The sequence below is a fragment of the Cnephaeus nilssonii genome (assembly GCF_951640355.1).
Source record: "Cnephaeus nilssonii genome assembly, chromosome: 8".
Taxonomy (NCBI): Eukaryota; Metazoa; Chordata; class Mammalia; order Chiroptera; family Vespertilionidae; genus Cnephaeus; species Cnephaeus nilssonii.
In genome coordinates, this window is record NC_137079.1 from 12,316,458 (window position 1) to 12,341,468 (window position 25,011).

At 40.5% G+C, this 25,011-nt stretch overlaps 1 protein-coding gene across 1 annotated transcript; it reads left to right on the top strand.

Annotated features, from left to right (window-relative positions):
• Window positions 1–2,990: 2,990 nt before the first annotated feature.
• FGL1 (fibrinogen like 1) lies at window positions 2,991–24,689 on the top strand (the record flags this gene model as incomplete). Its single annotated transcript, XM_079779336.1, has 8 exons — window positions 2,991–3,053; window positions 9,008–9,087; window positions 11,539–11,719; window positions 19,595–19,754; window positions 20,001–20,098; window positions 20,394–20,482; window positions 20,653–20,840; window positions 24,530–24,689. Exons 2-8 carry the CDS (start codon window positions 9,016–9,018, stop codon window positions 24,687–24,689), a joined length of 948 nt encoding a protein of 315 aa, XP_079635462.1. The 5' UTR covers window positions 2,991–3,053; window positions 9,008–9,015.
• Window positions 24,690–25,011: the final 322 nt, after the last annotated feature.

Consider the following 25,011-nt stretch of genomic DNA (forward strand, 5'->3'; position numbering starts at 1 on the left):
GTCCCCCCCAAAATGTATATACACTTTAACAGTTGATAGCTCCCCCAAAATGTATATACACTTTAACAGTTGATAGCTCCATTATATATATAAAGCCTATAGATAACCTTCTGAAGAACTTAGGAAAGAATATTCATGTGTCCATGTCACCTGACATACATTATTCAGACCATGGGACAACTGAAAATTACTATCTCAGACCAATCCAGAGGCTAAGAATGCAGGACCTATTCTTCTCAAGAATTTACTTTTTACTGTAAGAACTCTATTCTCTTTTCTTCAGAACAAGCTGGGTGTTACCTGGTAGTGTTTCTGATTTGCAAATCCTGAGACACATTAATAAATCTTTGTCATTTATTTCTATATCAAGCCTTCTCACTTTTTTGTGCTCAGTTGACACACCTACCCGAATATTTTTTCTACTGGAATATAACTAACTATAAATTGTTCCCTAACAAAGTGCAAAAGATGTTTTCTTATTCAGCTTTTCCCCTGCAAAGAATAAAAAGAGCTCTGCCAAGGAATGTTTGGGGTATTTTTTTTCCATGTGTAGGCAAGGACTTCAGAATGGCATATATTTTATGATTCTAAATAATAACATCTTTCTTATGAAACAAGAATCTCCTCATAAGATCACATCATAAAAAACAAAACAATTGAAACCAAATAAATGTTAAATTCTAATAGAAAACAGATTGTTTACACGTAACACATGAAGAAGAAATGCAGCTATATTGTGTAAAAATATGTGGAGGAAAAAGAAAACAAGAACACATGTTAAGTAAAACCACACTTTAAAATATGCCTGTGCACATAAGGAAGATGGGCAGTAACTCAAGATGTCTGCTTTCACTGTAGTCCTCAGTATGACTTCTCTGCTTTCAATAACTTTGTTATAAATCTTTTTTGTTCAGATACCTAAATCCAATCTCTATGTGTACTTTTTCTCCAGCTTTTAGATTCTTAAAATATTATCTCATTTTAGAATATTATCCAACTAATTGGAAAACACAGGATGACTCAAACTTTTATGACCACATTTAAAAATAGAACCAACCCCCAGAGTTTTTATCTATATGTCAAAAGATAGAGCATATAAGTAAGACCGCTATTAATTTATTTATCCAGTTCAAAGTCTTGGCATTATCACACATCATTTCTTGCCCTCATCCTACACTTCCTTAGTGGTAAGTCCTATTGATTCTTCCTCCTGGATGCCAAACTCTCTTCATCAGCCCCGTTGTCACAACCTCAATGCCATCACCTTCATTTACGTCCTCACCACCTTAGCATAATCTGTTGGTACCTCCTGGAGGATCAAGCTACTTCCAGTTTCTTTCCCATGCAAACCATCTCCTAGGCAGTAAAAAAAAAAAAAAAAAAGTTTATCTTACTTCTTTCAGCCAGTGATGTCTGGTCTCATTCTCATCTCATACCTTTGGTGCAATCATACAAGATCGAAAATTTGACCTTTCCTGATGACAGTCTTCCACCATGTTTTGACCGAGCAGCCAAGGACTAAAGGAAGAACATCCTCCCCAGTTAAGTTCAGTCTCTGGCATGCCTTCCCAGAACATTGACCTTTATTCTGCCCTTCGATGAGCTTTTTCCAGGTTTTTTTTCTGAGGCAATGTCCCTCAGAGACAGAATTGTCTATTTTTAATAGTGAGGAGTGCAGATTCTGAGCCAGACTTTGAATCCTGGCCACCTCTTTCTAGCTGTGTGACCTTGGGCCAGTTACTTAAACTTCTGTTACCCAGTTTCCTCATTTGTGAAATGGAGGTATTAGCAATACCTGCATATAGGGCTATTGTGACTGAATTCTTTGCTAAACATACCATGTCTGGCACATAAGAAATGTGCCACATATGTTAGTTACTGTTATGTTATTACTGTCCCTCCTCTGAGGAAGTGAGCAGAGCAGTTATTAAATGCTTGAATGGGGAAAAGGCAAAAGGGATACTAGGAGGAAAATATAGGTTTGTATTTCAAATTATTTTATCACTAGAGGCCTGATGCATGAAATTCATGTATCATATCTACTTCTCCTGGGTGTGTAAATCACTTCAACCTAACTGACTGTTTTTCTTTCCAGTAAATCATCAGGATTACCTTTTCCTGGATGAACTTCAAATTTCCTGAGTGAATGACAGGAAAATGTTCAATGGGAAGGCCTACCACCCGCAGTACTTGAGTCCAGAAAACAACAAAGAACAGAGAGAAAACATAACTTCAGTATTTTACTGGAATCTGAGTTAAGAAATAGGGATCACAGAACAAATAGCAAACAGCAGCTTGAGTAACATCAGAATGAAAAGAAAACGATGAACCAGGATTTGCAGTCTGAACTATTATGCAATATGGCGAATGGAGCTAACAAGTCACCTCCTACACATTAAAAAATCCGCTAGAGTTTAAAACAAAAGGAACAACTCGTTTAGAAGATTATTGATGCTTACAGATAAATTTCACAATTTTGCCCTTCAGGGAATCCTTTTGCAAATAAACTGACCCTTTCATCTTGGCAATTATTAACTTGCCCCATTTCTATAACTAAGAAAAATTTAGAATCTTATACTGTAGTTGAAATGACATTTTAATTCATATCTTTATAGGTAAAACTTTGTCATTATTATTAGTACTATAAAGCAAAGCTTCAATTGAACTTTGGCTTTATTTAAGCTTTAAGTGAGCATTACTGAAGTTAATCAAACTACAAAACTTCTCTGAGTGAGCCCAATAATAAGAGGTTAAAAATCAGAGATGAGTTTTTTTGTGAAGACATATTATTGTATCTTTCATAAAAAGTCATACAAATAGGAGAAAAATATCAGAGTATTGGGATTTGTCCTTGAATCTCCTCTTTTAGCTTTGCTTCCAGTTAAACTGATTTCCTCACATATTTGTTTCTGGATTAAAGCCAGAATCAACATTGTCCGTATTTCTAATCAAATAATGGAGAAACAATTACAAATCCTGATGCAGTTAAAGGATCCTGCAGAGTGGCCGGACCTAGCCTGCGCTGTGTCTGACTCGGTTCTGACGTTAGCAAGGTATTTAACATCTCTTCGCTTTGGACATAATTGTAATAATGCTCATTTATTTCATAGATGTGATACTCCGCAGAACTCAATAAACAACCGTCAGCTACTGAGAGAGGTCAGGTGGATGAAAGAACAGGCTGCTTCCGCAGCTGGGAAAAGAGATTTCGAATTCTACCTCCTTCCCATTCCCCGTGCATCATGGGCGAATTGAGTGGGAATTTGATGTGAGTGATTATATTTGAAGTTACATTATACAAAGTGGGAAATAATGGAGCATTTCATAATTTCCACTTCAGAAGTAAAAACTTCAGAAATATTTTTCTTTATTTCTATCTTTGGGGATAAACTCGTTTAGACTTTGAAAGCTTTCATTGAGTATAAATTCTTGAGGTAAGTAAAGATACTGCTATTTTCTATTTTTTTTAAAAGGAATAAAGTTGGAGGAAAATAGCATATAAACAATCTCTAAGTCCATGTCATGGGTAAATTTTGAACTGTCTTACATTAAGGGTGCAGTCCATTTGTGAATGCTAACTTATTAAATATGCTTTCTTTGATAACCCTTCCTTTCCTTTAAAATGTCTTTTATCTTGTATTTTTTCCATAATAGCTCATTTAAAACATACCATTTTTTGAAATTTTACATGCTTTTATAATTGTGTTCGTAAAAGTTACATATCAGCTGTTGAACTTTTACGTTCCAAACTTAAATTTAATCCACTATAGTCAACTAACTTAAAAAATTTTAGTGGGTAAGAAATTAGACTTTATAGACTTAGACTAGTTTACTCTACCAAATAATACAGTACATCAAAGAATAGCCAATTGAAACTGTTTTACAATAATTAAAACTTTTGAAGTAGCCCAAAGCAAAAATATTGTAAAAGAAATACAACTAGTTGCATAGTAAAGAACTAAATAATCTGATATAACTTTACCACAAGCCAGATTTGCAGAATAATAATGGTTTATTATTGGTTTATTATTATTTGCAGAATAATAATGGATTATTACTGATGAATGATGGAGACCAGATTTTCAAAGCAAGTTTCTTAATACCTAAACATTTCTTCAATATTGTAGAAGGTGGTTAGAATTAGAAATGAGGTCAAAACAAAACAAAACAAAAACAAAAAAACAAAAAACAAGAAGAGAGAAAGAAATGAGGGCACTGCAGACTTGTAGCAGACTTAAGATAGCCTCAGGAACTATTCTAAAGGTGGTCAAATTAACATAATGACTATTAAGATGTATATGACATTTTGAAATGTCTTATTTTTTAAGGATCTAAAGACTAGAAGCTGCCTCCTTTCTCTGGGAAAAATCAGATTTGATTATCTTAATGCCAATGAGATAGGAATTTCAGAACACCAAGATGCAGAGACCTGCCAAAGCATTTCTTTGGCCCTTTATTTTATAGCAAATCTAAGGTATAGCAATATGAACATATGTTATATAGTTTCCTAGTTCCCAGAGCACTTTCAACACTGTTACTTATGCAAGAATCAGACTCAGACATAGATATAAAAACAATATTTTTAGAGCTGTAGTTTCTTTTCTATAGACATCCTGAGGATTGACTCATGGCAGAACTATAAGATTCCACATGTTGGCTATGTGTTAGCAATTTTAAAATATATTTTAATTGATGTATATTAATGTACTAGTAGCCCTGCGCATGAATCCGTGCGCCAGTAGCTCTCTGCGGGGCCTGGCCACTCCGCACCCACTGCCCAGAGGCTCTCCGCGGCCCAGAGGCCCATCCATGGCCGGGCGCGGAACACTTGCCTCGTTGCCGCGGCAACAAAGCAAGCATTCCACCAGGCCGCTCAGGCTGCCTGCTCAGTGGCCAACCCCTGCCCCCCGGGACTGGGGGACTCGTAGGGCTGAGAGGACTGGGCGCCGCCATCTTGTGGCTATGGGCGCCGCCATCTTTGTGACAGAGTGATGGTTAATTTGCATATTACCCTTTTATTATATAGTATTCACATGGAGGCAGCATTCATATAAAAACAGGCTGTTACTAACTTGTTTTCTTTCATTATATAAGCTGCAAATATTTTATTTTTAACTTACGCCTTTTGGCAAAAAGGCTATGATGATTTCAAGTGTGTTTTTTCCATCTAACCAATATGTATTAATTTGAATCATGAAATTTCCAATTATGTACGTCAAAAATGCTCAAACATATGTCATTTCTTATTGTTTGATTTAATATATTAAGAAAGGAACAACTAGGCACTAAAGAAAGAGACTCAGGAGACTCAAGGGGGCTCTGGAGTAGGGTTTTGTGAGAAAGAAAAAATAAATTCATGAGTTCAATCCAACTAAAAGTGCCTACCTCCTCCTTAACCCCTACTTTAAAAAATGCACTTAGCCCATTGTTTTTCCCTTGACCAAAATAAGGGTAGAGGAGGAAGTACGTCAGAATAAACAGACTGCAGATTTATGGCAAGGAAATCACATTTTCCCCTCCGTAAAAGATTTTCCCTCCTGGGGAATATTTTCTGCAGAGGCAATAACTACACTTTCATCTGAGTTGCCAAAGTAGGTTAGATGCTGGGGATACAACAATTAGCAAGCTGTGGCCTTTGCCCTCAAAAATCTTACTCTAAGCAAAATAGCTTGGATAAAGGGAAGCAGTTGGAGAAAGACGTGAAAAGCTGACTAAATGGGAATTCCATTACTTGGCACAGTGCCTAGAGCACAGCAGGCATGCATACCATGTCTACTGAGTGAATAAATGCTAATTGGTCTATAAATATAGTGTGTGATCACAGTGGAGGAAATAATTAATTTTTTCTTGAGGGGTGGTCTGGGAGAGTTTAGTTTTTATATTTAATTACATATGGTGTCATGTCTACATAATTTATATTGTCTTTAATTTCTGTTTTAATATTTATTTCCTGTTTTTCCTCAAAACATCACTTTGCTGAGGCAGCTGTTTTATTCTCTCGCAGCGTTTAGCATAGTGCTGAGCGGATAGCAGGTCATCAGTAAATGCCTGCTGATGCTACCATTCCCTAGGACTGCTTCGGCTTCGGTGCAGCTGTCTCCTCTCCTGCCAAGTGGGCCTAAAGTCCCTTTAGAGAAGCATGTGGCTCAAGAGCAAATAAGTCACAGCCACGTTCAGGAGTGAGAGTGATGTTCAGTGGAGAAGGCCAAGTAAGAGGGCCTCTACTCCTCGCTGTAGCCTGTGTCCCTGAAGATAGCAGGGATATTCAGAATGTATGGAAAATAATACAATAATCCTACCTAATAAAATAGTAATATGCAAATTGACTGCACCTTCGCTACGCCCAAGCCACGCCCACCAGCCAAAGCCACACCCACCAGCCAATCAGGGCGAGTATGCAAATTACCCAACAAAGATGGCGGTTAATTTGCATATGCTGAGAGAGGGAGGAGTGAAGACTGAAGACACCTTAGAAGGAAGAGGGAGGAAAAGCAGAAAGCAAGGTGGCTGCCTGAGGGAAAGCCCGGGCGGGGCGGGGCGGGGCGGGGCAGGGTGGAATGGGGCAGAGCGGGGCGGGTGGCAGTGGCGAGCGGGTGCAGGCGTGGTGGCCGAAAAGGCGGCGGCAGCAGCAGCGGCAGCGCACACGGCCACAACAGCTGCTTGCAGGATTTTCCTGCAAATGGGCTACTAGTCTATAATAATAAAAGTGTAATATGCTAATTAGACCGGACGTCCTTCCGGACAACCGTCTGGACAAAGCCGGGCTGCGAGGGAAGCCCAGGTCCCGGGTACCAGAGGGAAACCAGTGCCAGCAGCCGGGGGAAGGAAGGCCAACCCTTGCACAAATTTCGTGCATCGGGCCTCTAGTTAATATATAATAATACAAGAATAAACTTTGTGTTTCACGTACTCACAAACGTAAGTCTACTTTTGCCCCATGCTGTATGTATGTAGGGAGGAAGGCCAAGTAGAGTACAGGTTGGGGGCAAGCCTTCAAGGTGGAAAGCTCAATTGCTTGGTCCTCCAAACACCAGCTGTGTGAGCTTAGGGAAGTGACTTAACCTCTCTGATCTATAATTAATTTATTTGATGAGGATAATAGTACTTGCCTTGTATAGTTATTTGAAGATTAAGTACGAGGTTTATAAAATGCATAGCACAGTTCTAGGTACACAGTTATAAAAATGTCAGCCACAAGTAATCATGTGTGAAGTAAGATTATACAGTTATATCTAGCAGACTCTTTCTTACTCTCTGTAATGCCCACATTTCACATATTCTAAAAATTCATATTGTATTTTACAATGTTTCCCAAGAAGGTCATGCATGCTATTTGTGACTGGATGTAAGCAATGCCTCTCCCATTCTGTAAGTATTTTGTTTGGCCCCAGGAGGACTAAGAACTACCTACTTTATTAACATAGACTAAACATATATTGTCTATTCAGTCTTTAAGTGATTGCTTCCCAAACTTTGCCAAACGTTGCACTCGGAGAGGGGTCTAAAAAATTCCAAGGTCTGGCTGCCACCTTTAGACATGGAGATTATTTAAAAGCTCCCAGAGACCCTAATGGATAGCCAAGTTTAGGAACCATTTACATAAAAAATGGAGACAGAGACACATTAAAAGGGCCTAGTGATCATAGCTTCTATAAGAAAAAAAAATTGGCTAACAAATGTCAGTTGATTCCAGTTTTTTTATTTTAACAGAAACCATATGTTTACAATTTGTTTGAAGATAATACAGATATTTCTGTCCTTCTAAGGATAGCTTCTAAAATGTATAAAAACTCACTGCTTCCCTGGCAGGTGTGGCTCAGTTGGTTGGTGTCATCCCATGCACAAAGGGTTGCAAGTTCAATTCTTGGTCAGGGCACTTGCAGGCTTGATCCCCAGTGGGAGGCATGCAGGAGGCAGCAGATCAATGTTCTGCTATCACATTGATATTTCTCTGTCTCCCTCTTCCTAAAAATCAATAATAACATTAAAAAAAAAAACTCACCACTGGCAGCATACAGAAGTTATTCTGAGGATGGGCAAAATTTCTCATTAAGACTAATGACTTCAAGATTGATTTTAAAAAATCTTGAGAAATGGTAAAGTGAATTTTCCTCCACAATTTCAAATAGGGCCTAAAGATTTTATATTACCTTGGTAGTTTGCCTAAACATTAAGACATTAAGGCAAACAATGTACATCACCTTCTATTTGTTGTAACTTTTTTCTTCTTCTTTTAAAAATAAAAGCTGTCTTCCATATACAAAATGAGTTACTATTCATTTAGCACTTATCATATGCCAGGGTATCTTAAAATCTCACATCAAAATTGCCGCAGTCCTGCAAAGTGGGAATTGGGATTTCCATCCTATATAATAAAAGGGTAATATGCAAATTGACCCTAACAGCAGAACGACCAGAATGACCACTCGACCAGTCACTATGAGGTGCACTGACCACCTCTCAGTCCCTTTCCCCGGCGGGCAGGCTCCCATCGCCCAATGGTGAACGTGGAACTGGGGGTGGGTGGTGGCAGAGAGTGGAGCAGGCTGCTGGCAGCTGGGGAAGATGGCCCTGATCGCCTAGGGACCGTACCCACGCATGAATTACATGTGCCGGGCCTCTAGTTTTAGAGATAAAAAGCCTTGTAGTAAATTGCTTGAGGCCACACACCAGGAAGCAGTTCAGCGAAAATCTAGACCCTTTGTGTTGTGTTAACAGAGCCTGTGCCTTTTCAGCACAGTGTACAAGCAGCACATTCGGACCACCCACAGATCCCGAGTCCCTCCTTTATATTTGCAGTTGAACAGGTTCAGTTCTATGAAAGGCACTGTGAGAGGATCTGTCTCTGTGGGGGAAGCCAGGCAAAGTCCAGGAGAATTTCCGCGGCAACGCTCAGGTGACCTGGAACTGCAGCTGACCTCCTGGATGGTCTTGAGTCTCACCCTAACCCTGCCCTCATGAAAAATTCACAGAAAATAACTTCATGAAAGTCTTCTTGTTCTTGCAGTCCTTTCAATGGGGAAAATGGCAAAGATGTTCACTTTCATCCTCGTCACCACTGCTCTGGTAACGGGCAAGGCAAGCTGGGTAAGCTCGTAAAAAGACTATTGTTGTGTCTGTAATGCCTGCTTTGACCTGCATGTTATTTTATTTTGCAGAAAATCTATAGTAAGTTGTGACACTGAAGAACTTAACTAAGGGGTGGAAAGGAAGGTTTGTGGCAGCACCTGCCACATAGTAGGTACTTACCACGTGCTTTAAAAAGTTTTTGAAGTAAAAAATCAGTATTGACAACAAATCAGTAAATTCTTTTTTAATTTACTGGGGTTATTTGGGTGATTACCTAACATTAGGAATTTAAAACTGTCCATTAAAATGGACCCTGAGCTTCCGGCTATTGAACACGATTAGTATAAGTTAGACCGATTGTTTGAAAGTAATTACAATGAACTCATGCCTTCCTCCATTCATGAGTAAAAAGGTAAAAATTCTCATTTACTCAGTCCTGGGAGAAGAAAACTCCTAGCTTTTAAATAAGCTTACTAACATTGTATGTCCAGTCTCATGAACATTGAACAGATTGAACATACTTGCCCTGTAATCCCTTCAGTTATTTTTAAGTTGCATAGTCCACTGCATTTAACAAGATCACAACCAATTTTCCACTATTAGAAAGCAACATGGGATTCCAGACACCATCAAAAGTCTTTGCTGTTCATTTTTTTAGACAGGTGGGACTCAGGGGGCTAAGAGGATAAATCAAGAACAAATAAGAAATAGTCCTAGAGAAATAGCTGGGCGAGTCAATGACTTGGACCAGGAAATCGGAGGGGGTGGGTCTCTACCTCCCCTTCTCCATTCTCTTGTGATGTGTCTTTCAGTTGTGAGGCTACACTTCTGTATTTACATCATAATCCTACCTAGGAAAGCGGTGTACCTCTTTCCTTTGTCCCGAAGAGGCTACCTAATTGTGCTGTTCTCACTGCCCAGCAGAGGGCCTGGAACACAGTAGAGCCTTGTATTTATGGCATGAATACAAGGTAGCCCATAAAGACAGGGACAGGAAGTGATGCAAATATAAATTGGGAGATATATCGGACTACAACCCAATGCCTGCTTGAGAAATTACTGTATATAAAAGTAGTGTGAAGCACTTACACATTAAAATTGATAATTTCTCAGAAGTAAACCTTGGCATGTACCACAGGAGATCATGACATTGGCTGCAAATAGAGAAGTCAAGGTAAAAATGGCAAAAATTTGTCTTTTGTCCTTTTTTTTTTTCACTCCCCCTTAGTACAGCTCCCGCATTGAGCACTCATGAGCTTTACTGCAGCTTCCTGGCCTCAGTCCCTCTTCCCAGGAGACCCCGCTCTGCAAGCCTCCTTCCCCATTCACCCACCACATTGGCTTTCTCTTTGGAGGGTTTGCCCAGTCAGATGCCCCTTTAGAAAGAAGCCAATAAACTCTCTCACAGGCAATATTCTTGGGTTACTTGGCTTTTTAGAGTAGATAAATGACTTAACTGGAAGGCTCAGGCTCCTGCCATCCCTTTTAAAAGTGATTGAGGAAAAAACGATAAGTAAGCAAAAAGTTAAAGTGAACCCCGTAGAATTTTCAGCAACAGGTAAATGGGTGAGATGTTCAAGGATATGAGAGTCTAAATTAAGCACTTTTAACAAAGGTGACCATATGTCTAAGGTCATAAGCATTCAATTATAATTTTAAAACATATTAAACATTTCGGGCGGATCACGAGCATTCTCATGTTTTCATACTACCCAGTGTTTTACAGAAATGTTAAAGGCACGCCTTAAAATGAAATACCCATTGCATTTTGCAGTTATTTATTACATGTTCTTACAAGCTAATATCTTTTTAAAGTATGAATCTTTGTACAACGTTTTTTTTAAAATATATTTTATTGATTTTTTACAGAGAGGAAGGGAGAGAGATAGAGAGTTAGAAACATCGATGAGAGAGAAACATCGATCAGCTGCCTCCTGCTGTACAACGTTTTTTGTACTCATTCAATAGAAACTTATCTGGCCACTGGGTAAAGCTAGCAATAAAACTACTGATGCGCAATGTGTTAATATCAAAAGGTCATTCAAAAGCCTAGTTAATTTCACTGGTAAGAGGCACTTAGTGTCATGTAGAGATTGAGAATAGAAACCTTGAGCTGGATTTAAATCTTGACTTCTCTTGCCCACTGGGAATTCCTGAGCAAGTTTCCTCATCAGGATCGAACCCATTCCCACATCATGGAATAGTTATGAGGGTCAAAGGAGACAGTGACTCTAAAATTCTTAGCGTAATCATCAGATTATTTTATAACATTTTTTAGTTCAAGCACATTAGCATAAACCATGACTTCTTATCCTTCAAATAACTAATAGTATTGGAAGTTTTAACGACTTCCTGGTTGGAATAATATTATTCTGAATGGGAATTTCAGAACATTATTGAATCGTTAATTTATCCAACTTACCAGGAGCATTTATTTCCCATGAGAACAACATGCACGTTACTTTGCAGGCTCTAGAGAACTGTCTCCAGGAGCAGGCGCGTCTCAGAGCCCAGGTGCACCTGCTTGAGACCCGGGTCAAACAACAACAGGTCAGGATTGCTCAGCTTTTGCACGAAAAGGAAATCCAGTTCCTGGATAAAGGAGAGGAGAGCAGTGTCATTGACCTTGGAGGCAAGAGGCAATATGCAGGTCAGAATCCATTTTTCTTTATGTTTCAATAACTTATATAAACCCACGTGCAATGATGATGCTAATCATTTGATCACTTCAGGTTTTGCTAAAGAGCTTTTATTATTCCAGTAACCAGCAACATAAAGCATTATATCAAACTAGAGGCCCGGTCCACAAAATTTGTGCACGGAGGGGGGTTGTCCCTCAGCCCAGCCTGTACCCTCTCCAATATGGGACCCCTTGAGGGATGTCCGACTGCCCGTTTAGGGGCCTAAACGGGCAGTCGGACATCCCTCTCACAATCCAGGACTGCTGGCTCCCAACTGCTTGCCTGCCTGCCTTCCTGATTGCCCCTAACCGCTTCTGCCTGCCAGCCTGATCACCCCCTAACCACTCTGCTGCCAGCCTGTTTGCCCCCAACTTCCCTTCTCTGCCGGCCTGGTCACCCCTAACTGCCCTCTCCTGCAGGGTTGATCACCTCCAACTGCCCTCCCTTGCAGGCTTGGTCCCTCTCAACTGCCCTCCCTTGCAGGCAGGGTGCCTCCCAACTGCCCTCTCCCGCTGGCCATCTTGTGGTAACCATCTTGTGTCCACATGGGGGCAGGATCTTTGACCACATGGGGGCAGCTATATTGTGTGTTGCAGTGATGATCAATCTGCATATTATTCTTTTATTAGATAGGATAGAGGCCTGGTACAGGGGTGGGGCCAAGAGGTTTGCCCTGAAGGGCGTCCCGAATCAGGTGGGGGTTCCCTTGGGGTGTGGGGTGGCCTGAGCGAGGGGCCTGTGGTGGTTTGCAGGCCGGCCACACCCCCTGGAGACCCAAGCGGAGGCCCTGGTATCTGGAATTTATTTTCCTTCTACAATTGAAACTTTGTAGCCTGGAGCAGAGCCAAGCCTGGGGCTCCCTCCGAGGCCGGCAGCCATTTGTGTTGGGGTTATAATTGAAACTTTGTTGCCTTAAGCGGGTGGGCCCGGCCAGGGTGTGCAGAAAGTTTTGCTTCCCCTGTTGCCGGCGGCAACCCTGGCCTGCTCTCTCAATCTCCATTCTGCCGCCATTTGTTTGATTTGTTTACCTTCTACAATTGAAACTTTGTAGCTTGAGTGGAGGCTTAGGCCTGGCTAGGGCAGGCAGAAAGCTTGGCTTCCTCTGTTACCTAGGAAACCTTGCTCTCTGTGGCTGTAGCCATCTTGGTTTGGGTTAATTTGCATACTCGCTCTGATTGGATGGTGGGCGTGGCTTGTGGGTGTGTCGGAGGTATGATCAATTTGCATATTTGTCTATTATTAGATAGGATTTAAATGTCTTCCACCAGATTTTATCCTATTTTCTCTGTTATCTCTGTACGGGACATTTAATATCAATGCTCAATATCTGAGGGTTTCTATTGTTTAATAAGAGATCAAGACAACAGATTGTTTAAATATCAGTTTGCAAATGGCAGATTATATTTGCAAAATCTTACAATTGAGCTTTGTGGGGTTTTTAAAAAAATATTTTTATTGATTTTTACAGAGAGGAAGGGAGAGAGTTACAAACATCAATCAGCTGCCTCCTGCACGCTCCCTACTGGGGATCTAGCCCACAAGGTGCATGCCCTTGACTGGAATCGAACCTGGGACTCCAGTCTGTGGGCCAACACTCTATCCACTGAGCAAAACCGGTTAGAGCAAGCTTTGTTTTTATTTGTGTATTTTTTCTTGGTACATTAACACAGTTTTTCCCTCTGAAACTCTGATGTGCCTTAGGAAATAAGTAAGGTAATAGAATAAAAGTTTAGAAAAGGAAAAGGAATGAAAATAATTTAGGAAAATAAAAGAGTTGTTTTATGTGTATCTTCTATAGTTTGGTGACTTCCCTTTTCATGAGGCCAGTATTCCCCCCTAGAAACATAGCACTGACCATATCACTGTTACCTTCAGAAAACTGCTCACCTGATTTCCTCCAGGTGTCTTTTAAAGTACACAAGCAATAGTTGTAAGATCTCACTGGGCCATGTGGGTCGATCATTGTGGGGGACAGAAATGATTCACAGAGAAGGGGATCACCAGAATGGTCAGAAGGCCATTTGATTGATGACCCTGCCTCATGGGCTGAATTCTGTCCCCTACCTCCCAATCTTCACATTGAAGCCCTAACCCCCAGCACGGTGAATGTGACTATATTTGGAGTCAGGGCCTTTAAAGAGGTGATGAAGTTAAAATGAGGCCATTAGGATGGGCCCTAATTCAATCTGACTGGTGTCCTTATAAGAAGAGGAAAGGTGGACACACAGGGAGATACCAAGGATATGGGTGCACAGGAGAAAGACCACGTAAAGACAGAACAGGAAAGCAGACATCTGTTAGCCAAGGAGAGAGGGTTCAGAAGAAACCAAACATACAGACACCTTAACCTTGAACTTCCGTGCTCCCCTACTGTGGGCAAATAAATTTCCGTTGTTTAAGCTTCTGTTGTTTAAACCTGCGATACGGAGACAATGGCATTTTATTAAGGCAAGTTAATGCGCCTTGCATTGCCTTAGATATCAGCTTCTGGCCCAGAAAGGTAACACTCTTATAAAGAAAGGTAACTAGAAGTGCCTTGAGTCAGAGCTCCCAAGGACTGTGAAACCAGACAGGCAACCCATAAAATTAGCATGTTTTGGTGAAGCTGACTCTAATGAAGAAAGCCTAGAAGGATCTTTGTTGACAGAGCATCTTCCTAAAGGACCAGCCTGGATCTGCCCTCCCTGGATGTCCCTGCTCTTAGTCATCCAAACACAGATTAACAGTCTATTTTGAAACGAGGGTTGTCCTGCCTATTGTTTGAAGAATGGATTGCAGCCCTGCTAGCAGTATGTCCTCCGGCGAGTTATTTAACTCCTCCATGCCTCAATTTTCTCAGCTGTAAAATAAGGATAGTAACAGCTGCTAGTTTATAGGATTATTGTGAGAGTTAAATGAATGAAAGCATTTAGAATTGTGCCTGCCACACAGTAAGTGCTCACGGTATAGCTATCATTTAAAAAACATTTCAAAGGTAAATTTGTGTTACACAAGAAACTGTGTATAAAACTGGAAGGGGTCCCGACAAAAATGAGCAGATTTATGTATCGTATCTATTTCTCTCCTGATCTAATTTCCTAGGGGAGGATGGATGTAAAGTCTTTGCCATTCAAATTATTTTTTTATTTTAAAAAAATATTTTTATTGACTTCAGAGAGAAAGGGAGAGGGAGAGATAGAAACATCAATGATGAGAGAGAATCATGGATCGGCTGCCTCCTGCACGCCCCTCACTGGGGATCAAGGCCACAACCCAGGCAATGTGCCCTTGACCGGCAGCCGAACCCAGGACCCTTCCGTCCACAGGCCAATGTTCTATCCACTGAGCCAAACTGGGTGGGGCTGCCATTTAAATTTGATGCAACTTCCCACATGCCCTTGAATTTGCTGCTGTCACCCTCAGCCCCTGTTGCTGTGTCTTTAGCCCCTAGATCAGAAAAGGGATCAGGGCTGGGGGAGGGGGTTAAAGGAAGTAGTGATGAAAATCTCAAGGGCGTGATCAAAACTAGAGAAAAGAGGAAAATGAGAGTGGTGCAAGAAAGAGAGAGAGAAGAGCCCAGCCAGTGTGGCTCGGTGGTTGAGCATTGACCTATGAACCAGGAGGTCACGGTTTGACTCTGGGTCAGGGGTACATGCCCAGGTTTTGGGCTCGATCCCCAGTAGGGGGTGTGCAGGAGGCAGCTGATCAATGATCCTCTCTCATTGATGTTTCTATCTCTCTCTCCCTCTCCCTTTCTCTCTGAAGTCAATAAAAAATATATTAAAAAAAGAATACCTGTTTATTTGTTGTAAAGATTAAATGAGTTAACATACATGTACATGATTACAAAAGCATTTAGCATTCAGCTCAATGAATGTCAGCTATCTGTGCTATTAGAGGAATCCCCTCTTAGCCTCAGGAAATACGTTCCAAGACACCCGGGGATGCCTGAATCAGCAGATAGAGCCAAACTCTATACATACTATATTTTTTCTATTCATACATACCTCTTTACTTAAGGAGGCAGTTTACAGCTTCTGTTTGGCACATCCACATGGCCAACAACACTATTTAGATTTTGGGGTCATTATCACTGAAATAAGGGTGACAAACACAAGCACTGCGATACGGAGACAATCAATGTGATCACAGAGACGGCTACTAAGTGACTAACAGGTGAGGAGTGTCTACAGTGTGGAGACCTGGACACAGGGATGAGTCACACCCCAGGCGCATGTAGTGGGACTCGAGAGATTTCATCACACTACTCAGAATGGCACACACAGGCAGCTGAAATGGTGTAAAGCAAAACCGTGGATACGGGGGAACTACTGTATATGTTTTCTCCCTGGCTTTCAGAAGAGAGCCCACTCACCCCACGCTACAAGAGTACTACTGCACTCCCCAAGGAACCATAAGAGGTCCTCCTGTTACGTTTCCTTCTTTTTTTAAAAATATTTTTATTGATTTCAGAGAGGAAGAGAGGGAGAGAGAGATAGAAACATCAATGAAAAGAGAGAATCATTGATTGGTTGTCTCCTGCACGCCCCCTACTGGGGATCGAGCCTGCAACCCAGGCATGTGCCCTTGCCTGGAATCTAACCCAGGACCCTTCAGTCCGAAGAACCAAACCAGCTAGGGCTCTAGTGTTTCCTTCTTATGTCACCTGGCTGAGAATGGCAGTGGGAGAGCCAGTTCTGGCATTTCCCAACATGCCCCGTGGAGGGCCGGCTGACCTTTTCTTAAATCCACACCAGAGGATATTTTTCCCATTGTTTTCTAGAGTGGAAGGGAAGGAGGAGAAAGAAATGGAAGGGAGGGAAGAGGGAGAGAGAGAAAAAGAGAGAAACATCTAGTGAGAGCATCAATTAGTTGCCTCCCACATGCGCCCCCACCAGGGCTGGGAAACCTGCAAGTGAAGTACATGCCCTTGACTGGGAACCGGGAATCAAACCCGAGACCCTTCCATCAACAGGCCAGTGCTCTAACCAGGGAGGCAAACCGGCCAGGGCTTGCTGGCCTTTTTTAATGCCTTTAGTTCTCGGCTTTAAGCTCAGCCTCCATTCTGGGACAAGAGGAAAAGCCCATTTGGCAGGTTGTCATGTCCCTTTATGAAAAGCTTTAAACATTCAAACTTCCAACATGGACTGTTTTCTGCGTGGTCAAAGAAAGTATTCACCTCGCCCAGTTTAATGCAGTGTTTGTCAAATGGGGCAGGAGGCCTTGGCTTCACTCTAATATTATGTAAGTATCCAAAAATCTTTTTTTTTTTTTTTAAGTCCCATGAACACAGAGCTCTTTAACCCTGTCCTCCTGCCTACTCTCCAGGGGGGTTGAGTGACTCAAAACATTTTGAAAATTGTAGTTTTAGTTAATATTGAAAACCCTACCCTGTTAGTGGAAGTCACATTTCCCCATGGCAGGCGCCTACCTTATTTGATATAATTAATTTTGCTACAGACGCTTACTCCATTTATATGTTAGGTGTTGTTCTGTGTTGTTTTGCCCCCTGCTTGAAAGCTTTCCTCTGGATCTTAAGTTGTAGATAACATTTTCCTCTAGGAAGAAGAAACTTTTAAAAAAACACACAAACAAACTCACACTTGGCATAAAATAAAAACAAATAGGAAGTGTTGGCTGAAAACTCCATATTCACAAAGTTTTCCAGATGCAAACATTATATCTAATTATTTCCATATTTGCCTGGAAAACAGTCTCAACCTTATGAAACTTTACTATTCAGCATTTTGGTAGGAGGTTAAATGTAAGCAAAAAGATTTCTTAACAAGGAAAGTTAAAATCTGCCTTCTTTAATGAAAAGTGGCCTACAAGATGTAAGCTTTTGAACAAAAATGGAACTAATTTTAGGTAATCATTTCCCTATTGTTTTTACTCTTGTTTAATTGACAAAACAGAACATTTCTTTATAATTCAGCAGTATCAAGAACACTTGTGTTTCTGAATCTCAAAAATAAATATGTGAACAAAGCTTAAATCATTACAAAGATGATCATCTCACCAAAGCAATAGTGTGTGATTCGTTTCAACTTGGGGAGGGCTTTAGAAAGTGACCAAGTTTCTTTGTTTCCTTTCTCTCTTTTTTAAAAATATGTTTTATTGATTTTTTACAGAGAGGAAGGGAGAGGGATAGAGAGTTAGAAACATCGATGGGAGATAAACATCGATCAGCTGCCTCCTGCACACCTCCTACTGGGGATGTGCCCGCAACCAAGGTACATGCCCTTGATCGGAATGGAACCTGGGACCTTTCAGTCCACAGGCCGACGCTCTATTCACTGAGCCAAACCGGTTAGGGCTCCTTTCTCTTCTGATTCCTATTGCCTATTCAATCTATTTAAAGTGGAGTATATGTTAGTAACAAAGCAGAGTTGTAGACAGTTTGGTGTCAAAACAATGAAAATGAAGAAAAAACTTAAAAGTATGCTGAAAGGATAGAATTATCCAATCAGGAAGATAAAACTTTTTTAAAAAGATAGGAAATTAACGAAATAGTAAGGGTAAAATTTGAAAGTTAGTGATGTCATATTATAGTCTTTATTCAAGAGTCTGTGAATGAGTGTTCTTGAAATAATCTCTGGATAGTGACCAATACCAGTACTTCACCTTAAAACATAGATTCCTGGGCATCTAAACCATAGCTTACTTCGTATTTGCCATATTCTTTTTTTTAAATATATTTTTATTGATTTCAGAGAGGAAGTGAGAGGGAGAGAGAGATAGAAACATCAATGATGAGAGAGAATCATTGATTGGTTGCCTCCTGCAGGCCCCCTACTGGGGATTGAGCCCGCAACCCAGGCATGTGCCCTGGACCGGAATCAAACTCAGGACCCTTCAGTCCGCAGGCCGACACTCTATCCACTGAGCCAAACCAGCTAGGGCTCGCCATATTCTTTAAGTCTGCACAGATCAGCCTAGATGAGACCCAATGATATTAACTTGTCTCACCCTCAAGTGGTTTAAGAAACAAGAATGGTCAAAGAAATACCCTGGCTAAAAAAAGAATGCTGAGATAAGAATAGTAGAAACTTTCAGTTTTCAGCAAAAATATCTAAGAATATATGGACTATTAGAAATGTCAGTGGCTTAGTAAAACATCTAATGAGACTGGAAGGTTGTAAGAATATAACAAGAAGATTATGATTTTATCCCCGCAAGTGTGGCTCAGCGGTTGAACATTGACCCAGGAATCAAGAGGTCCGCAGTTGATTCCTGGTCAGGGCACATGCCCAGGTTTAGGGCTTGATCCCCAGTGGGGGGCGTGCGGGAGGCAACCCATCCATATGTTCCTCTCTCATCAATGTTTCTATCTTTCTGTCCCTTTCCCTTCCTCTCTCTCTAAAAATCAATAAAAACATATTTTTTAAAAAAGATTACTATTTTGAGTTCATTTCCAGATTTTCTGAATGATTTGCAATGCTCTAAGTCAAGATAACCCATATGACTTGTTTGGTGTTATAGTTCTACTTTTTATTTTAGCTTCAGAGGAGAGATAAGTTCCACTATTCTGTCTGATAAATCTGTAAGTTCCACTTAAATAAATGTAATCAACTGAACACATATCATTTTAAAAATTGTGTTCCACAAAAATTAGAAATGAAAAAGCAGATTCGCATTTCACTCCTTTTTTTTTTCATGATCATATCAGGGAGTCAGAGGATAATTAAATACTAGGAAAAGAAATGCTTTCCTAATGTACAAGGTGCCATTTTAAAAATCTGATTATCTATGTCATGTGTTTATCTGTCTCCATTAGTATTGAGTAATCTCATTCAGAGGCTCCCTTTATTAAAAAAAAAAAAAAGACACGTAACAAATGTTACATTACCTTGTTTTGCAAACAGATTGTTCAGAAATTTTCAATGATGGATCTAAGCTCAGTGGATTTTACAAAATCAAACCTCTCCAGAGCCCAGCAGAATTCTCCGTTTACTGTGACATGTCTGATGGAGGAGGATGGACTGTGATTCAGAGACGCTCTGATGGCAGTGAGAACTTTAACAGGTGTGCTAATTAGGACATAAGGGTTTATTTGCAGTAGCACATGTGAGATTTATAAGTGAGCCCTTTTCTCGGGTCCTAAACTCTACTAATTAGACAGACTCTCACTCTCTCTAAGTAAGAATACTGAAAGTGCATTAACAAATCAAGGAAATATTGGGTGTGAGAGCAAGGGGGTATGGACACCTTGGGTACTGCAAAGGTCTATTTGGATTTCGCTAAAATCAGCTTTCACTTTAAATTTTGTAGAGACTGGAATGACTACAAAAATGGCTTTGGAAATTTTGTCCAAAAAAATGGTGAATATTGGCTGGGTAATAAAAATCTTCACTTATTAACCACACAAGGTAAGATTTGCCTAATATCATATTCATTGGAAATACAATAAAAACAACACTAAAATGTTTTTCTCTAAATCATAGACAATAGAACTAATATGCAGATGGCAATGGTCTCTTTTGGGCAATAATTCCCTTTCTAAAATGTGGCTGTTTAAAGCTAAGATATAGAGAAAAAGAAACTAGGCCAACGCTCTGTCCACTGAGCAAGACTGAATTTTTTTTAAAGCTCAGTAAGTCATTGTTATCTAATACATTAAAAAAGAAACCACTACGATTTTTTGTTGTTGTTTTTTTTTTCTAGGAGACTACACTTTAAAAATCGACCTTGCAGATTTTGAAAGAAATAGCCGTTATGCCCAATACAAAAATTTCAAAGTTGGAGATGAAAAGGTACTAACATGTTCAAATAACTAATACCACCAATTAATGCGTAAAACATACAAGATGAACCCCGAAGTCAGTGGAAACATACATATACCGATAGAATTCTTTTGTTTGTTACATAAGCCTACTTTTTTAATAGTCACAACTGACAGTAGAAATGGCCTCTGTTCCTTCAGGATTCCTATGAGTTGAATATCGGGGAATATTCTGGAACAGCAGGAGACGCGCTTGCAGTGAGATTTCATCCGGAGGTGCAATGGTGGGGTAGTCACCAAAGAATGAAATTCAGCACATGGGACAGAGATCATGACAACTACGAAGGCAACTGTGCGGAGGAAGATCAGTCGGGCTGGTGGTTTAACAGGTTTGACGTCTTATAAACATAGGTGTAATGGCGTTGATGGTATCTCACTGTTGGGCATTCATTATATCTGTATGAGGTCATGTTGGTCTTTTTTGTAATACTGGTATTAAGTAATCATCTTTATTAGAATTCTTCACCGATGAAGTATTTTTGAGGATTCGTTCATTGTGTATGTTAGCAAAGCAGGAAAAATATGTCTTAGTAATAAATCAAATTACTGTTTTTACAAAGATGTTTGTTCCCGACTGGTGTGGCTCAGTGGTTGAGCGTCGACCTATGAACCAGGAGGTCATGGTCAAGGGCACATGCCCAGGTTGCTGGTTTGATCGCCAGTATGAGGCAAGCAGGAGGCAGCTGATCAATGATTCTCTCTCATCATTGATGTTTCTGTCTCCCTCTCCCTCTCCATTCCTCTCTGAAATCAATTAAAAAAATTGTTAGCAACCTCAATTATGGATTTGTTATCATAAATAGCAGGCCACAAATTGAAGAAAGTAGGCATGAAGAAAAAGAAAGTATTTACATATAGAAAAAAATTTTTCAGGCCTTTTAGTAACCAAGTAGCTCTTCACCTTCCCCCTCATAGGAGGTGGCCATGTTATTGTTGTAAATTTTTCTGTGTAATAATACTTTTCAATTACTGTGACTTTCATTAAATCATTGAACCCAAGCTCCTCCCAATGCAGAAATTTCCTCTATCGTATTCCTGAGACCTAATTCCACTCTCTGATGGAACACTGCAATGTTACTTAATCCGAAAGCTCGCTCCATTATTGATTGTATTAAGTTTTTGCTTTTATTAACCTGACATCTGCCTTCTTGTACTTTGCCAGTGTTTTCCTCAGTTAGCTACAAAGTAATTGTAATTCCTTTTCAACGTAAGTCTTCAGGCTCTGGCCCAGATGGCATGCACTGTATTCCTCCATATTCTCTCTTCTCTAGGCCAGATCTCCCCAATTCCTTTAACTCTTCTCCACCCAACGTGGTTTCAAGACAGCTCCCTGTGTTATAATCACACTTTTAAAGCATTTAAGAATCATCTACTGTATAAAGTGGAGGTATGCCAGATATATGTTAATTTTCCCTAAAATCAGGAGAGTCCTCATTATGAACATCTGCTATTGTGAGGTTTTAGAATTGTATAGTCTTAGGGCAGTGGTCGGCAAACCGGGGCTCGCGAGCCACATGCGGCTCTTTGGCCCCTTGAGTGTGGCTCTTCCGCAAAATACCACGGCCTGGGCGAGTCTATTTTGAAGAAGTGGTGTTAGAAGAAGTTTAAGTTTAAAAAATTTGGCTCTCAAAAGAAATTTCAATCGTTGTACTGTTGATATTTGGCTCTGTTGACTAATAAGTTTGCCGACCACTGGTCTAGGGGATACAGCTAGTTGTAGGTAGGGTCAAGTTAAATCTAAGTAGTTGTAAAGCAGTATTTTCTCTGGATTTTGCTTTTCTAAAAGTTCAAATGTATTTACTTTTTGGTCATCTGTAAGGGAACTGAAGCACATACAGCAGTGAGAAGGGTCAGAGAGACAACGTTATCTTTCCTACTTAGAGACTCAAAGGCAATGACAGTCTTTTCCCTAGCAATTTTCTTGTTCTTTTAGAAACCATCTTTGGTCACCTTCTCTTTCTCCTCCTCCCCACCCCCCAACCCCCCGTCCTTGTAAGTTATGTAAAACTTACCTATAATTTACAAAGTTGCAAGCATCCCTTCATGTTTAGTTTTGAACAGAATTCCATATGCAGACATCGCAATTACATCGGTTAATATTAGCATAAGATCAAAACCATGTGTCTGCTCAGTTGTTCAGCTTGTATTGTGTCTGAATGATGCTGGCAGACGTGTGAGCCTGGGCAAATACATTATCTACCGGACTTTAAAGATAGGGCTTCAGGGAGGACAAAGTCCGTTCAGTGGCTGGCCCCCCAAGGAACCTGCATCATCCTTGGAGTCAGAGGAGATGAGAAGGCTGTGCAGGTGGGAAATCAGAAAATCTGGAGAAAAAGCCCATTATTCCAGAAGTTTAGTGTTACTTCTACCATGCCTGCTACTACTGTAGTCTAACTTTATCAACCTCTTCCTCCTTATTATTTTTCTGTCACATAGATTTTTCTTTTATTTATATTTTAAAAAATATATATTTTTTATTGATTTCAGAGAGAGGAAGGGAGAGAGAGAGAGATAGAAACATCAATGAGAGAGAAACATCATGGTTTGGCTGCCTCCTTCACGCCCCCTACTGGGGATTGAGCCAGAAACCAGGTCATGTGCCCTGACCGGAATGGAACCAGTGACCTCTTGGTTCCTTCGTGGACCCTCAGCCACTGAGGCACACTGGCCAGACTCCATACAGTTTTAAAAACACAGCACACTATTGACACTTCAAATTTAGTGTACTTTTCCGATTAGCTCCATCTATTTAGATTAGGACGACTTTCAGGGTGGTCAGCAGGAGTGAATTACCAAGTGGGCAAATGATCCAAGCCAACCACTTGGCATTTATGGGCAAATTATGTGGTTTTGTGTGTTTTTTAATTCAGGAAAACCATATAATTTGGGTGCTTTCCATAGATGTTAGAACTATTCTTTGTTCTCTTTACATCCTATTGCCTGACATCTTTTCATTGGTTATATCAATAAAGAAATACACAGCAGTTCATTTCATAACACTGCACATACTCTTAGTCCATGCCAGGGACAAAATCTATATATATAAAAGCCAAGTGACTGGAACAACAGAATGACCAGAACGACCGGTTGCAATGCGCACACTGCAGTGGTCAACTGGCCTGATCCGGGCCCCGATCGGCCCTCCAAACCTCCACGGTCCCTCCCCCTGGCCGGTCCGGCCCCCTATTGGTCCTCCACCCCAATCGGAGTTGGGGCCAACTGCCCACGGGCTCAACCCCCCACCACCACCACTGGCCCAGCCCCCATTGGCCCTCATCAGGGCTGGCCGGCCAGACCCCACCCGTGCATGAATTCATGCACCAGGCCTCTAGTTTATTGATATTAAAGGAAGAGGGAGACTTTTTAAAAAGCATGATAACCTAACCACTTTACCCAGATTGGAGCAATATATTAGAGTAAAAAATTAACTCAGCAACTCAGACAAATGATTATTGGTTGTCGGCTGGGAAAACTTTAAACTGTGGGTTTAGTCTTTGTTTTCTTATCCTTGAGGTTGAAATATTGATATGCTAGCGATTTTTAAAAGGGGAGGGAAAGAGTTGGAATTACGAAAGTGGCGTCTTGGCAGCAGATGGGTAAATGTGTCAGCGCAAATTATGGGGGGCGGGGAGCAATGGTAGAGCGCTCCGCCCCACCTCGCTGCGTTACCCACTGCCAGTCTTGCCAAGGCCGAGAATCACAAAGCTCGGCCTTTGTTTGCTTGTTTTTCTTTTTTTGTTAAAGGCTGTTAAGAACAGAAATGCTTCTTTATCAATATGCTCGCTCCAAGTGTCCTGGCTCGGATCCTCAGACTTGTTATGGTGCTAAAATCCACCAGTTTTTTTAAAACTCCATCTGTTGTAGGAATATCTTGGCTTCTGAAAACTGATAAATATTTCCTTGTCTGAAATGGAAGAATTCATAAAGATGTTTTTGATCATTTGTTAGCAAAATACTACAAGGGTGTCGGGATATTTTTCTGGTCTGATTGTTCTGTGTTTATGTTTTCTCCCACTAGGTGTCACTCTGCAAACCTGAATGGTTTATACTACCTGGGCCCCTATAGCAATACAACGGACAATGGGGTTGTCTGGCACACCTGGCATGGATGGTGGTATTCTTTGAAATCCGTGGTTATGAAAATTAGGCCAAATGACTTTATTTCTAATATCGTTTAATCGTTCCCCCTGGGTTTTTACTTCTGCAAATCATGTTGATTTAAAGTGATTTGAAAAATAACAATTCTGAACATATACATGTATGATCATGGTCATTGTTGTGTACTACTTTTCATTCTTACTTGTCTTTGTTACTTAATGTACAGAAATTGTATGTAATATTCACCAAATAAATGTAGATTATGTTAATATTGATTGCATTCCTGTGTAAAGAGGGATATGATGAGTTGAATACAAAATTAAAAGAGTTGAATAAAAAATAAAAAGCATAAGAAAAATAAAAAGCATAGAATATATGCCAACTTGAGAGATAACACAAGCC